The sequence below is a fragment of the Ctenopharyngodon idella genome, chromosome 20 (genome assembly GCF_019924925.1).
Source record: "Ctenopharyngodon idella isolate HZGC_01 chromosome 20, HZGC01, whole genome shotgun sequence".
Classification (NCBI taxonomy): Eukaryota; Metazoa; Chordata; class Actinopteri; order Cypriniformes; family Xenocyprididae; genus Ctenopharyngodon; species Ctenopharyngodon idella.
In genome coordinates this window covers 5,390,379-5,407,420 of record NC_067239.1, presented here as the reverse complement: position 1 = coordinate 5,407,420, position 17,042 = coordinate 5,390,379, and the positions used below count along the sequence as shown (strand labels likewise).

The following is a 17,042-nucleotide window of genomic DNA, read 5'->3' as shown; positions in this document are numbered from 1 at the left end:
CTGCTGTAAATCGACTTGCGTACAGCTGTTTGCCGAAAGTTAGTTATTATAGTTTATAAAATTTTAAATATAAAGTTTAAAACCCCTTCGCTTCGCTTCAGAAGGCCTTTATTAAGCCCTTGAGCTGTATGGATTACTTTTATGATGGATGGATGCACTTTTTTGGGTTTCAAAATCGTGAGTGCCATTCACTACCATTATAAAGTTTGAAAGAGCCAGGATATTTTATAATATAACTCGAATTGTGTTCATCTGAAGGAAGATAGGCTTGAGGGTGAGTAAATCATGGGATAATTTAAATTTTTTTGGTGAACTATCCCTTTAAAGTTGTTTCTGCATATTATGCTGCGATTGTCGTGTTTTGAATGCGCGGGGTGTTTGTGCTCTCTTGGTTCACGGAAAGCTCTTTACTGTCTTCTGGGTTGAGTTTTAGAGTTGTTTATTTTATAGACACATCACCAACATCCTCAACCCACGCAGCTGCAATAGAGCGGCCCACACCCACACTGTACCGTCCAAACTGCTCATCTGGCATTAGTCTTCACGCTCAACAGGATCCAGGGGGTCTTTGAAGGACTTTTTGAGCAGTGACTCGCTATCTGTGGGTGAGGGCGATTCATCACATTGGCGCCGTAGAGGGGGTCACACTGAGAGGGACACAAGATTAGCACACTCCACCTCACAGAATAAACAAATATAAATGGAAACATTTTACCGACAGCTGTGGTTGATGAATACATGGAAAAACGTGAAAAGATGAACAACTGTCGTGTCGGAGACTTGGCAAAACAGTTTCCGCATGTTCTTGCAGGGACCCGGGTTTGAATCACCCCTACGTCATTTCCTCATCACATTCCTCTCTATCTCTCTGGACATTCCTGTCCTTCTACACTACAGTTTTTTATACAACCATCATACTTATGATTTACATGAAATGGCTGCGCCGTGCTGCATGACAGCAATGGCCAATTTCAATACAACCTCATGTGAGTTTGAATGCAAATCACACTTTTATTTTTGATTTGTTCAATGTGTTGTGCCCGTAAAAAGCAATAACATGAAGCACAACTAAATCTGCATATATGCAAAATACTGACTGTTTGTTTCTATATACAGTTGAGTCAGCATCTCAAGTCTAAACATCATCAGACAAGCTCTTTTTGCCTTCACTAATGATTATTTCTCAGAAGTGCACTTTAAAAAACAAAGAAAGGTGCATATTTCTCACCATATGGGATGGTTTGTTTTTATATATTTATTTTAGAGCAGTTAAATCGATTAATCGTGATTAATCGCATCTAAAATAAAAGTTTGTGTTTACATAATATGTGTGTGTGTAGATGTGAGTGTGTGTGCACGCACATTATGTATACACAAACTTTTATGTTAGATGCGATTAATCGTGATTAATCGATTTGACAGCACTAATTTATTTAAATAAGTAAGTAGTACTTATTTAAATAAATTAGTGCTGTCAAATCGATTAAAATAAAATAGTATTTTTTAATCTTAGGTGTTAATATTGTAAAATACTGTATATGAACTTTAACGTTAATAATAATTAAATACTCCTGATATGTTCAAGTTCTCTCAAAAATGAAAATTCTGTCATCATTTACTCATCTTCATGTCTTTATAAACCTGCATGACTTTTTTTTTGAAGAAATGTCTCAATGTTTTGTTTTGTTTTGTTTTTTAATTTGTTCACAACAATGTTGTATGAAAACAAGACAAAAAACGACTGTCATTGTACGAACAGTTTAAAAAAAATTCAAAATATCTTTTTATGTGTTTCACGGAAGCAAGAAAGTCACGTTTATATGTAAAGCATTGTCATTTTTCCATAAACTGTCACTTTAAGAAACACAGTACAACTGTTTAGTTTCGTCTTTCATTTTACCATGTTAGACCTGTACATTAAAAATGATTTTCAGTTGGGCTTCAACAAAAAGCTCTGCTCTACACTATCCGATCTCCTAAAGTCCACAAATAAAAATAAATAAATATGCTATGTCTGTATTTGTGCTGAAGTTGACATTTTCTGACAGTTTTGAATAAGTAGGTTTGATTCTGTCAGCAAAACCATCAGGACCCCAAACCAAGCTGATGAAATGAAAGAGTGTAAGAAAGAGAGCAATGAAAGAAATGGTAGATGTGTTTTAAGGCCTGTGACGTGCTGTGGTTTTCACACTTAGCTGAGTCATCTGGCTGAAATACAATCACTCACTCCTTCCCCCTCACTGGTCCCCTCTGTACACACATCTGCATGTTCATACAAACCTCCAGCTGAGCACCGTATAGCTCTTCTCACTGTTTTTATAATTACAGGCCAAATGTCACGGGTCGAAGGCTAATTGACCGCTCCCCTGAAATGCCCGCACATGACTCTCAGAGAAAGAGATGGAAGGAGAAATAGAAACAAAAAGCAGACTGAGAAAAATAGAGACAGAAAGAAACGGCTATTGAATGTTTGGAATTCCAGAAAAACAAGAAGGTCAAGATTTTCGCTCTGTTTCGGTTGCCAAGCCGTCCAATGAATAGCGACCCCCTCACTTTAGATCCAGATGAGGCCGAGTTCACATTAGTGGGGATTTTTAAGGTCTTTTTCTAAATTTTTGCTCTATTTAAAGGCACAATAAGAGTGTCTGTTGAGGCCACGCAGATCAAATGCTGCTCTGTTTCTTGTAAAAGGAATTCCCAACCACTTGAATGTGAAGCGGGTCGGGACAGAGAGAGAATGAGAAGGGGGTGGGGGGAGAAGGGGGTGTAATTGATTGGGATGAAAAATGTGCGTCCTTGACCCTGTCTACCTTAAGAGATAGCAGATACTGTGAGCATTAGCCAGAGTTGTCTCAGGCTCCATTAGCGGCTGATAGCAGCAGCTTTTAAGCTCTATCACGATCTCAACTCAGGCTCATTGGAAAAACGTGCCTGTGGCGACATTTCTGTAAAATGATATTACATTGCTTCTTGCACGTTTCACGACACTTTCAAAGTGAAATGTCCAGTGAGTGGCACTAAAAGTGAGTTTAGTTTTATGCTACATCACTAACCCTAAAATTTACATAAACCCTGCCCTGAGAACACGCAACAAAGGCCATGTTGGGCTGCTTTAGAGAAGAGGAAGAGTTGTTGTAGTAGAGTGTTGTTACCATGCCGCCATTTTACGCCGGACTGCTTCACCAACGAGGGTCAATTCAATACTGGATTTGCACAAAAGATTAACAAAACGGCACATGCTAGTCGATGAGTTGAATCAACTCCACAGCAACTACATAAATTTATCCACTAACCATTCAGAAACGTCCAGACACATTCTATAAGTTGTAACTTCTTCCTGAATCTCTCCATCAGTGTCCGACTCCGGTTTGAGCAATGTAAGGCTGAACACCGTTACTGACAATCGTCATTTTGACTGCGTGAGATTCTCCAGCTTTGTTGTTGTTGAGCAACCGAAGAGCGAGCTGTTAAAGCTCAACCCTCTTCTGGAAAGTGGGCCGGGAGCAGCAGCTCATTTGCATTTAAAGGGACACACAAAAACGATGTGTTTTGCTCACACTCAAATAGGACAAATTTGACAAGCTATAGTAAATGATCTGTGAGGTATTTTGAGCTGAAATTTCACAGACACATTCTGGGAACACCAGAGACTTATATTGCATCTTGTGAAATGGTCATTATTTGTCCCCTTTAATGCTTAAAGGGTTAGTTCACCCAAAAATGAAATTTCTCTCATTAATTACTCATCCTCTTAATGTCGTTCCAAACCCGTAAGACCTTCGTTCATCTTCGGAACACAAATTAAGATACTTTTGATGAAATCCGAGAGGGTTTTTCATCCTCATATTTTTAAAGGGTGAACTAACTGAACAAAAACTAACTAACCCTAAACCTAACCGATAGTGTTAACAACAGATGACTTACAAATTGTAGTCCGTTACTGATTCAGGTGAGCTACCGAGCAAGTTTACTATGTCAGAAAAGCAATACATATGAAGCTGATTATGTGATGCAAACATCTAAATATATTAGTTTACAAATCATGCACTAGTGCAAGGAATGTGAACATGATTCTTTATTAATCGATATTCCGCCCCTGTAATCGTAATTTGTGTGAACATGAATAAAGTTTGATGGTGTTTTACTGCCACTAGTGTTCATTTCATCTGGAAACTGCAGTGCATTGTGTGTATAGGTAGGTTTTCCAAAAATGTAGGTACGTTTTTACAATGAGCCTGCACTGAACGATCTGTTCCCTGCAGGAACAGTCTGCCGAAGTCACACCCTAAAACACACCTCCTGTTACATCTCCACACCCTGAGAGCCTGTACTCCCACACCCCCAAAAAACAACACAGACGCCAGGCAGATTAGCTTAGCTTATGGACAATAACAGCTTTGCATTATGGGATATACTGAACGTGGGTGATTAAGCTGTGAATGAAAAAGAACGAGCGAAAGACAAATAAGGGAGAATCTATTGGGTGAAGTAGTTTAAACCTCACAGGATTTTAGATCAAAGAGAAGTGATGAGTACAAAATCAGTCTGAGTGCTGTGGACAAAACAACGACACCAATGACTGATGGGCTGTTTTTGGGTGGAGGTGTAGGAGGGTGTGGGAGGTTGTAACGGTGGGACACAGAGAGAGATTTTAGCTCTGTTCCAAAACATAGACAGCATTTTAAGGCATTATAGGCATCTGCAATGGCTGTTCCAAAAATTAGCCAACTATTTTTACGGTGCGTTCTAAGATATCTACATTTCTGTCATGACAGCTCTCTGAGAGATTGGCATGGTAATGGATATGGCAATGTAATGTATGTGAAGTTCACAAATGTAGTTTCGGGAGAACCCATCTAATCTTTCAATCAACTGCCAGAGCATAAAAGCAGCCACTCACCTTGCTCTGGCATCAGTTGTTTTGGCATCCCTCCACCTCCCCAACTCCACCAACATAATTAAGGCATTTTGTTTACCATACTCCTCTTACAATCACTAGTAGTCCCACTGGGGGGTATATCTAAGCTCAAGTTGAAGCTGCTTCCTCGAGCCGCTCCACAGCGAGCCAAATATGCCTAACCTTATTAGCTTAAAGATTATATGGGTAAACAAACACGTGAATTGGTCTTGGCGGAATAGATCTGCTATGCTGCTGCTGCAGAGCAAGTACAGAGACCCGTAGCAGATCTATACAGGTGGACCTAGGGAAGGTGGAGGGTTTCTGAAAGCGTGCTGCAGACTGCTAACAGTAAACAATGCCAATTATTTGAATGTTGAGAAGCAAGCTCATTGGCCACTGATACCACAGCAACCAATCAGCTGCGCTATGTAGATAATGATGTAATCGCAAATTAGTTAAGGACCTATCAGCCTGCGCCATCTAGAGTTTCATGCCAGAACTTTGTATTTGGACAAAATCAACGTATCATTCACAGAGAAGATAATCCAAGAATGTGGAAAGCTAACATGACGGATGAGTCTACTCGGATACATACAATAGATGCATCCAAAATCGAATGCTAAGTATGTAGTACATGTGATGAAAAAATTAACTTTGGGACAATTTAAAAAATATGTTCTATATAGTATGAATTCGACATAGTTTGTCATGTTGACTTTGTGACCTACCAGCAGCAGTTCACAAATCCTCTCCAGTGGCCTCATGGGATAGTAAAGTGTCCATCAAATGCACACTTTAGAATCTCAGCAGAAGCAGTCTGTCATCCAGGTACTTTTTGCCAACTGTTTTATGAATACTGTGAATTCCGACATGCTACTTTTTTCACATACTGTTTTTCGCCTAATACATTATAGGGATTTAGGCTTATTCAGATGCAGGGAATGACTTAAATACACGTCTTCCATGATGAGCATGTTTTTATTTTCTGAATTGGTTACATTTTACAATAAGGTCTGTTCAGATAGTATTCAATTTCAGATGCATGTATGTTTACTTATTAGAGTATCACAATAGCTATGTTTCATCCAAAGTTGCAAACTTAACTTATGCACAAAGCTTACATAAAACATTTGTGAATAAAGCACATCCCATGTGTTCAAGAGAACAAAATCCACACTTCCTGGGAAATTGGCACAAAATATCTGTAATAAGTTGCTTCAATCGTGGAAGCCACTGTTGCTCTTTTTTCCTTCATCATAAATGACTTGCGACTCAGAGCGAGCGGACGAAATGCAATAAACGCAGTCATGTTATCTTGCGTTCTGATGTTTGGTTTTTAGGAATGCAATCGTGTGAGACATTTCTGGTAGGTAATTATCAGTTTTGGCGGTAACGCATTACAAGTAACGTGAGTTAAGTAATCAGATTACTTTTATCAAGTAACTAGTAAAGTAACACATTACTTTTAATTTTACAACAAAATATCTGAGTTCTTTTTCAAACAAGTAACGCAAGGTACTTTGCTTTCTCATTTATTGACCGACACCTCTCCTGTCCCCGTTTTGAGAGAAAGCGGGAGTGCAGAGACCTTGTGTGCGCTGTGTGAACATAGTTATTGTAGTGCTAGACTAAATGTGAGCATGGTCAAATATGGAAAAACCCAGCTGTTAGGTTAAATTTTTGACCCATATTTGACCCAAATTTGAGTTGGAAAAAACCCAGCATTTTTTAGAGTTTACATTTGTGTTCCTTTTTTTTTTTTTTTCTAAAGTAGGATTTTCTTCTACTGCATCCTATTCTTCTGGAATCCAGGCAGCACAGCTGAAAGGTTTGTTTGACATGAATTTGCATTTCCTTCAGCCTGAGGCTTATTTATTTCACCTTTGGTGTGAAAGGGCTTTTACATATACCAAATATAACTTTTTGCGTATCGAGGGATTTATTCTGCAAATGTGTTTCAAACATAGTGCATGTCTTCTTATTCAATAAAAATATCTGTATTATTTGAGTGCATGTGGAGTTTTTTGCGCATTTTGAGAATTTATACATCTTGGCATTTCCATCCATCATTTTTAATGCAATATCCCAAAATGTGCATGAAAATAGGTGCATTGAAACATAGCTATTGTTAGCTTAGCAACATGCTAATGTCAAACTCCTGTGCTCTGCACCTGAGGAGTGCTATTTGAGTTGAAAAACATTTTGAATGCGTCGTCTACAGGTTGTAAATCAGTTACAGCGTTTCCTTAGCAGGCAGGGTTAGCAGTAAACAACAAGGCAGCTCACTGGGTTTTGGAACAGAACTGGTAGGGATGTGGTTTTCTGAGTGCTTAAGGTTAACACACCCATACCATACACTTCTGCACATTTCTCTGAAACTGGCATCCCCTCGTGCCCACTGACGAGTAAATACTAACCACACCTGAAAGTCACTCATGTGAAGCCTGTCTCAGCATAAAGTGGTCTGCTTGAGAGTCTGTAAACAGTTTCACGATCTGATGAAATGTAATGAAGAGGTACATGTAATGATGAGCTGTGTCAAGGGACACACCAAACAAATGATCACACGCAATCACAAATAACAAACAATAACAGCAACTCAAACAAGACTTAACTACAGCCATTATAGTAAAATATTATAATGGTTGAACTACTGATACTGATGTTTAAAGATGTTGTTACTCTATCTCCAACAACCTACAAGTACTAATTGTGTACTTGTAACCACAGTATTATGGGCAGGTTCAGACTACACAATATCAGCCCAATTTTGGCACGATCTGTTAGAGGTAGGGTGTTGTAAATGACAATGGTCATCGGGATTTAAAAGTTTGTAAACAGGATTCCTAACTTTAAAGCAATACAGTCTTTTAAATGGCAAAGCAAGTTTAAACAGTACAAAGCATATTTAAATACATGAAATTTAAACCATTTAAATGGTAATATAACATTTTTTGAGAGTATAGTCTAACCTAAAATGTATTTACCTAAATTCAATTGTGTGCGCACCTTTTTTTTTAATTCATTGTACATTTTGAGAACCGTTTCGGAAATAACTTCATTATTAGTGCGTGAGACCCACTATATTTTCATACTGAGTTATTGGATATGAGTGGTGCATTGACTGTTGGCTGATCCCAAAAGTCTGATACAAGAACTGACAGTGGCCTGTTATCTCTTATTACAGGCCTGTTTTATACATTATAGTGTCTACTTATGAATTGTGATCAAAGGCGTTTGTAAGGATGAGACACAGTATCCAGGTGGCCCGCGCTGATGCTTTGCCGAAAAGACGACAGATAGCTGATAGCTTGTGTTTTTGTAACACTACCTCTGTGTCTGTGAAACACCAAAGCATCCAAAAATGAGGATTGTAGAGACACATTGGATGTAGATCAAGAAAATAAATGATCCGACCCCATGACACTTTTCAGTAGGACCAATCAATCAAAAGAGGTGTCATTTCATACATACATAGGAAAACAGCTGCTTCCAAGACGTCCAAACCTAGCATGCCTGGCATCGGCTTTATGGGCACAGAAGACCAGTCTGTCCCGACCCAGGTGGCAGTAATGAGAGGACAGGAAAGGAGCGGCAGCGCCTTTGATCTCAGGGCTGGTGTTATACCATACCAGTTAAAACAGAGTACATACACATCAAACGCAGTGTTATATCAGCACTGAGTCAATTTCAGGGTCAGTCCTCTGTTGTGGTTTGGCAGAGGCTAAAAGAAAAAGAAAGAGAGGTATGATAATGACGATACAACAATGAATAGGGTTGTGAAGAGAACATTCCAGCCTTACTCTTAAACCTTTTGACCTTTGAACCCAAACCTCTTACTTTATGTCGTTTAGATAATGTATAAATGTAGTCTTCCTTATTGCATGCTTAGATATTAGTATAGTACTCTCTGTCTCTGTTCTTTAGTCTTATTCTTTATTTTTATATTCACAAAATAAAATCTCTCTTACTCCAGTTAACTCTCCAGTCCTTCATTTTTTACAAGTATAGTGACCCTAAAAGTGCCTGGACATTTAAGCCATGCTTATATTTGTATAAATTTAATGTTAAAATACTTTCTGCTGTCCCAAATATATACAGAGACTAAGTAAGCCATTTGTAAGTTGATTTCTCCAAAAAAAAAAGTAACATTGTAACTCTGGCTCTATCAAATCATTGCTCAGCATGTCTGAAAAATTGTCTACAAAATTGTGTATCCACCTATTTTTTATTCATTGTACATTTTGAGAACTATTTTGCCAATAACTTGTACACAGTTGTTAGTGCATGAGACCCGCTATATTTTCATACTGAGATATTGGATATGAGAGAGCTCTTATTTCACATGTATAGACTGAGCATCCCTACCAGCCGACACAGCAACATTGGCTCAACCAATAGCATGAGTTGGGGGTGGGATTATATGTTTGTCTGACCAATGAAAGACCGGGATATATATATTTAAATTTATTAAATTGCAACTTTTTCATTACATGTATGTAATTACAAATATATTTAATTAAATACATGAAATAGGCCTACAAGTTTCAATGGGAATGTATATTTTAGTTTACCATAAATGCTTGTCAGTACATTCGGCAGTACACTTTATGTAATGGTTATGTTCTGTTTGATTTAGTTTTTTATTGTGACCCTGTTTCCTAGTGTGTGCCTGTTTGTTCCCTTGATTGATTCATTATTCCATTCACTTGTTGTCTCTTTAATTATCTCATTAGCTCCTGTGTATTTATACTCCCTGTTCTGTTCTGTTCTTTGTTTTGTCTCGTTAACGCGTTGTGGTTTGTTTCTACTGTGTTTCCCTGAGTTTTTCCTGCCTGCACCGTGAGTTTTGAATTAAAGACTGTTCCAGTGAAATCTTCGTCTTTGTGTACTACTTATGTGTAACCATCTGTAACAGAAGACAAGACCCAAACAATGATTTTTTAATTTATTTTTCCCTTTTCTTTATTCTTGTTTTTCCCCAGGGAGAACGTCTGCTGAAAGACCACACACACGATGGAGTTGCATGTGCGCCACAGACAACTGAGACCTGCCTGCTGCGAGTGATGAGCCCAAACTTGAGAAGAGGACAGAAGGAGTCAATGCCCGGAGCCTGAGCCCCTCAAAGTGTCTGACCAGGTGCGTGAGCCGGAAACATCGATCATCACTGAGGGAGTGTTAGTGGAGTTTGAGGGCTGGCAGGAAAGCCCTGCCCACATCCTCACCACTGTGGATGTGATTGAAATGACCACTGGAATTATTTGGAGGATTTGTTGAAGGCATTTGAGGAGGAAAATTACCTGTTTCTTCAAATCCTGCTGGTTCTGCCCAGCCCTGACTTTCCTGTTTCCCTTCTGGTTCCATCCAGCCATGAATCTCCTGTGATCCCACTGGCTCTGCCCAGCCCTGAATGTCCTGTAATCCCACTGGTTCCGCCCAGCCCTGAATCTCCTGTGATCCCGCTGGTCTGCCCAGCCCTGAATGTCCTGTAATCCCACTGGTTCCGCCCAGCCCTGAATCTCCTGTGATCCCGCTGGTTCTGCCCAGCCCTAAATGTCCTGTAATCCCACTGGTTCCGCCCAGCCCTGAATCTCCTGTGATCCCGCTGGTTCTGCCCAGCCCTGAATCACCTGTGATCCCGCTGGTTATGCCCAGCCCTGAATGCCCTGTAATCCCACTGGTTCCGCCCAGCCCTGAATGTCCTGTAATCCCACTGGTTCCGCCCAGCCCTGAATCTCCTGTGATCCCGCTGGTTCCACCCAGCCCTGAATCTCCTGTGATCCCGCTGGTTCTGCCCAGCCCTGAATGTCCTGTAATCCCACTGGTTCCACCCAGCCCTGAATCTCCTGTGATCCCGCTGGTTCTGCCCAGCCCTGAATGTCCTGTAATCCCACTGGTTCCGCCCAGCCCTGAATCTCCTGTGATCCCGCTGGTTCCGCCCAGCCCTGAATCTCCTGTGATCCCGCTGGTTCCGCCCAGCGCTGAATCTCCTGTGATCCCGATGGTTCCGCCCAGCCCTGAAACTTCTGTGATCCCACTGGTTCCGCCCAGCCCTGAATCTCCTGTGATCCTGCTGATTCCGCCCAGCCCTGAATCACCTGTGATCCCGCTGGTTCCGCCCAGCCCTGAATCACCTGTGATCCCGCTGGTTCTTCCCAGCCCTGAATGTCCTGTAATCCCACTGGTTCCGCCCAGCGCTGAATCTCCTGTGATCCCGCTGGTTCCACCCAGCCCTGAATCTCCTGTGATCCCGCTGGTTCTGCCCAGCCCTGAATGTCCTGTAATCCCACTGGTTCCACCCAGCCCTGAATCTCCTGTGATCCCGCTGGTTCCGCCCAGCCCTGAATCTCCTGTGATCCCGCTGGTTCCGCCCAGCGCTGAATCTCCTGTGATCCCGATGGTTCCGCCCAGCCCTGAAACTTCTGTGATCCCACTGGTTCCGCCCAGCCCTGAATCTCCTGTGATCCTGCTGATTCCGCCCAGCCCTGAATCACCTGTGATCCCGCTGGTTCCGCCCAGCCCTGAATCACCTGTGATCCCGCTGGTTCTGCCCAGCCCTGAATGTCCTGTAATCCCACTGGTTCCGCCCAGCGCTGAATCTCCTGTGATCCCGCTGGTTCTGCCCAGCCCTGAATCTCCTGTGATCCCGCTGGTTCTGCCCAGCCCTGAATCTCCTGTGATCCCGCTGGTTCTGCCCAGCCCTGAATGTCCTGTAATCCCACTGGTTCCGCCCAGCGCTGAATCTCCTGTGATCCCGATGGTTCCACCCAGCCCTGAAACTTCTGTGATCCCACTGGTTCCGCCCAGCCCTGAAACTTCTGTGATCCCACTGGTTCCGCCCAGCCCTGAATCTCCTGTGATCCCGCTTGTTCCACCCAGCCCTGAATCTCCTGTGATCCCTCCTTGCCTCACCCTCTCCCACCTCCTCTAACAGCCAGTTCCTCAACCCCCCTCCCCTGGTTCCATTTAGCCTTTCTGCATCTCCAACACCATCATATGAGGATCTGCCTCAGAGCCACCAGCTCCTCCCAGTAAAGAGGATTCCCTGGCTCCACCTCCAGCCTCTGAACCCATCACTCCACTGCGGCCTGTCGACCTGTCGGCTCCACCTTGGCTCCTCCCTCCCTCAGCTCCACCGAAAACCATCATCCTTATGAGTCCACCAGGATCCCTCGTCCCACCAGCTGCGCCTTGGTCAGATGTTGTCCTGCCTACACCTTCGGCTCCGTCTGGCTCCATCTTCCCCCCCGGCTCCGCCTCAGTCCTATGGTTATTCCTTGAACACATGTTGTTGTGACTCCACCTCGGTCTCCAGTACTAGCAGTGTCGCGTGGGCTCTTCAGCTTGTCAGCTCCACCTGGGTCTCTATCTGCTACAGCTCCATCTCCATTGGTCGTCCCCCGAGTGTCATCTGCTTAGTTTCCACAGTGGCTCCTCCCTCCCTCAACTCTGCCCTGGGGCCTCGTCCTGGCTGGTCTCCGGGCCAACATCTGACTCCTCCTGCTCCTGGCTCCCCCTTTGCTCCTCCCACCCTCCATTCCCCCAAGAACTTATGTGTTGGACTTTGGTTTGTCTCACCCCTCTCCAGCTCCTCCAGTTCTAGCCCCCGCCCTCCTTCCTCAGTTGGACTATTTACGGTGTGAGGACGCACCTTTTCGGGAGGGGACATACTGCAATGGTTATGTTCTGATTGATTTAGTTTTTCATTGTGACCCTATTTCCTAGTGTGTGCCTGTTTGTTCCCTTAATCTATTCATTATTCCTTTTACCTGTTGTCTCTTTAATAATCTCGTTATCTCCTGTGTATTTATACTCCCTGTTCTGTTCTTTGTCTTGTATCATTAACGTGTAGTGGTTTGTTTCTCCTGTGATTGCCTGAGTTTTTCCTGCCTGCACCATGAGTTTTGAATTAAAGAAAGGAAATCTTCGTCTTCGTGCCCTACTTATGTGTAACCACTCGTAACACTTTAACCATATTTCAAAGACATTAAAAGTAATTATGAAATTGCATATAAAGATGTACTTAAGTGGGTCAAAACGCACTCAAAATTTCAGCTAATTGCATTTAATATACTGTAGATTTAAACTATAATACATTTAATTTAGTAAATAACATGCAGGTGTCCGAAAACATTACATTCAGTTAGTACTTAAATATGTTCTTTTAACTATATTATTTCCATAATAATTACGCTTTTCAAAAGTTTGCTAAAGTGTACTTTTTCATAATGGGTGGATTATCTTTTTCCAACTTTAGACCTATTCTTGGCCATCACATACATTTTTTTATAATATGAATACAGCAGAATAGTGATTCAGCCACTGCAAAGTCAAGATGCTGCTCAGCCTTTTTAATGGAACCTGGCAGCGGTGCAAATGGCACACAGCCTCTCTGAGCTCCTGACTCCGTTTTGGACAAGAAAACTCCTCCATCTGACTCATGCTGAGTGCTATTCATCATTGTGTGGATCACAGCCTGTCATTAACGTACACTTACAGTTTTAAGTGAGGTAAAGAGCATGTGTGTCCTCCTGTTGTTATGCACCATATGAACACAGGACAATGACCCTGAGATATCACTTTTCTAGAAGCAAATGAGAGACGAGGCCTAGACATATGTCATTAAAGGAAATTTCCTGCCCCAAGCCCATAAAGATAAATGAACATTGTAAAATCCCCAGGTCGTCTTATCCTTTCTATCTCTCTCTCTCTCTCTCTCTCTCTCACACACACACACACACACACTTATGGAAAACTCAAAGCTCACAAACCTCTGTTGTCTCCTCTTATCTCACCATCTGGAGCCTGGAAGAGGGAATATTGTGTAAAGAAGATGGGGAGGGAGGGAACAAGTGAGATGGGACAGAAGGATGAAGAAAGATAGAGATAGAAAGGCCTTGCTTTAGACAGCTGATTAACAGTTGCATATAACCAGTAATTTACCTAACCAGTTTTCTGCATACTGTCCATCCAAAGAGAAAAGGAGTAGAAAAGGCTGCTTCAGCAGGCACAAAAGACTTAGAAACATACAGTACCATTCAAAAGTTTGGAGTTGGTAAGATTTTTTTGAAGGAAGATTTTTGTTTGTTTTTGAAAGAAGTTTATGCTTCTTATCTTCACCAAGGCTGCATTTATTTGATCAAAAATACAGTAAAAACTTTGTAAATTTTGAAAAATTATTACAATAATTAAAAACAAGTTTTCTATTTTAATATATTTTGAAACGTAATTTATTTTTTTATTGACAAAGCTGAATTTTCAGCATCATTACTCCAGTCTTCAGTGTCACATGATCTTTCAGAAATCATTCTAATATGCTGATTTGATGATGATGAAATGTTTCTTATTATCAATGTTAAAAACAGTTGTGATGCTTAATATTTTTGTGGAAATAAAACATTTTTTTATTAATAGACAGTTCAGAAGAAATCCATTTATATAAAATAGAAACCTTTTGTTACATTATAAATGTCACTTTGATCAATTTAATGCATCCTTGCTGAATAAATGTATTAATTTCTACTTTGTAAGTATGCAGAAATAAGAGTATTATGTTAGTATGCTATTATGAATATACCCAGAGAGAGTGAGATCCTTCAGTTCAGGTCATCATACTTACAAACTTGCTAACACAATCTCACAAATACACACACACACACACACACACACACACACACACACACACACACACACACACACACACACACACACACACACACACACACACACAGAGCATGTACTGTACATGTACTTTTGTTTTGTCCAAACCCAAACGAACACACTTCCCTCTCTGTTCCCATTCACTGATTCACTCATTCATAGTTAAAACTTCACTGCAGATAAAATCTGTTTGCTATCTGATCACCCAGGGCTCCAACATGAGGGGAAGATGTTATCTAACATAATTTTAACACAAAGGTATCACTGTGTTTCACGTACACGCCTCGGACATTTTGCTGTGATTGACTCGTTATCTACAAGGTTTGGTTTCCTGTTTAACAAACTACATTCATAAACTCGTACTGAAACATAATGCTTGGAAAGCTACTAAAGACCGTTACCTTTTCCAAAATGTTGATGTTAATGATATTTAAAGTGGCCATCCCTTGTGAAAGAGAAGCTCATTGTTAGTTAATGTTAGTTAATGCGATAACTAATGGAACATTTTGGTAAAGTGTTACCAGTTTTTCCTCAGGTCTACATAGTCAAGGTCTCTTGCACCAAAAACAGTGAAGTTTTTATGGCAATTTTCAGTCAAGTAAAGTTTGATTCCTCATGACAAGACTCTTTTAAGACCTAAAATGAAATGGTTTAAATTATTGGCTCTATGTTTTTCATCATCACAGAATACACTGCCATTGCATGTCTCAGGTGAGGAGTTATTATACACACATTCTTGGCCGTTCAGCAGCACCTATACCTTTGCCACAAAGGCCGCTCTGTAGGGTGAGTGCAGTGACTCTAATAAGTGTGTCTGGATAATGAGAGGGACCTGCTGTTACTGGCAGCTCTAAACATGCAGGTATTAATGGCAACGGTCGCTCTAATCTCAATAGGCCATATTAATAGTGCACTGTAGAACTAGAGAGTCCCAGTGGCCTTTTAAATAGGCAAATATAGGTAACGCTGAAGGACCAGCACACGCCTTGTGCCAGATGAGTGTGTGTGTGTGTGTTTGAGCTAGAAAAAAAAGACCATGTATAAATTATTATTAGGGCAGGCATCATTCTACTATCCAAAAATATATAACATGGCAGATGGCTTTAAATATGTCCTTGCAGCACTTTACTGAAAATCCAAATCCATATATATATATATATATATTTTAATATATATTATATTATATTATATTATATATTAATATTTATATTTATTTTTTCAAGGGAGATAGAATGTTCCAGATTTTGGGTACATTGGCTAACAAGGTTTCATTTCCTTTGGATGGAAGGAGGAATTTTGAAGCTAAATTTGTGTGGTTGACGTAGACATGAAATGTGTGATGCGTTATCATTGTGATTCAGAAGTCACAAAAAGCCATTTGTCAGGTTTATGTTCCATTTGATGGACTCTTATTTTAATGTTCTGTTTCGTTTCCTTTAGTTCCTGTTTCCCTACTCTGTTTAGTTTTTTCGTTTCCCTGATTACTGATTATGTCCTTGGCTGTGTTTGAAATCGCCCCTATACCCTCATTCACTATTCCCTACATTTGTCCACTAATACAGTCCACTTGAAGGAGTGAGTGAAAACAAGTGGTTGAATTTGGACACTGAGTGTGCCAGAAGGGCTGCCACTTTTGCATAGTTTGTGCCTGCCGTTCAATAATCATTTAAAAGCAAACTAGCAAACTAGCAGCTCCAGTAGTAATGAAAAGATTTATCTTGAACTCTGTCATGAAAACTAGCATGTATAAACCTTAATTAAACAATTTAATCGTCAATTAAAAAGGAATTTGTACCTGTATGATATTACGCTGTACCCACATTGGACCAGCGGTTTGGAAAATGGATGGATGGGTGATTCAGCTGCGGGAGCCATCTTTTGGCGAGACGTGAATGCATTCAGCGCATGACTCTCACAGTGTACAGTGCTTTGCATCACAGGAATACATTACATTTTAAAATATACTGAAATAGAAAACACTTATTTTAAATTGTAATAATATTTCACAATATCACTGTTTTTACTGTATTTCAGCCTTGCTAAAAATAAGAGATGTCTTTCAAAAACATAAACGTTTGTAATGATTCCAGAATTTTGACCAGTAATATATCATTAGAGAGCCTTTCTATAAAGTGATTTTCCCTGTTCATTTAACATGTTTCTGGGCCAAAATGATTAAAAATGAAGGCAAGGGTCACATACTGTGTATTCTTGGGATAATCTGTGTTCTAACACAAAAGTTCTTGCTTTCACTTTATTTGATGGTCCATTTCACATTCTGTTGACTATAAGTTGCAAAATTCTGTTGACTATAGAAACCTACATGTCTACTAACTGCCATTAGAGTGTTAGTAGTGTATTAGTAGGGTTAGGGTTAGAATAAGTTGACGTACTTGCAAAGATACAGTACTTATAGTCAGTAGAATGTCTGTTGGGTGACCATCATAATAAAGTGTTAGCAGCAGACAGTCTACTAATAGTT

General features: G+C 40.7%; 1 protein-coding gene across 1 annotated transcript; it reads right to left on the bottom strand.

Moving 5' to 3' along the window:
• Positions 1-9,887: 9,887 nt before the first annotated feature.
• LOC127502612 (uncharacterized PE-PGRS family protein PE_PGRS54-like) lies at positions 9,888-12,569 on the bottom strand. The gene is made up of 3 exons (XM_051875638.1): positions 12,552-12,569; positions 10,531-11,827; positions 9,888-10,351 (listed from the first exon to the last, which is right to left on the bottom strand). Exons 1-3 carry the CDS (start codon positions 12,567-12,569, stop codon positions 10,209-10,211), a joined length of 1,458 nt encoding a protein of 485 aa, XP_051731598.1. The 3' UTR covers positions 9,888-10,208.
• Positions 12,570-17,042: the final 4,473 nt, after the last annotated feature.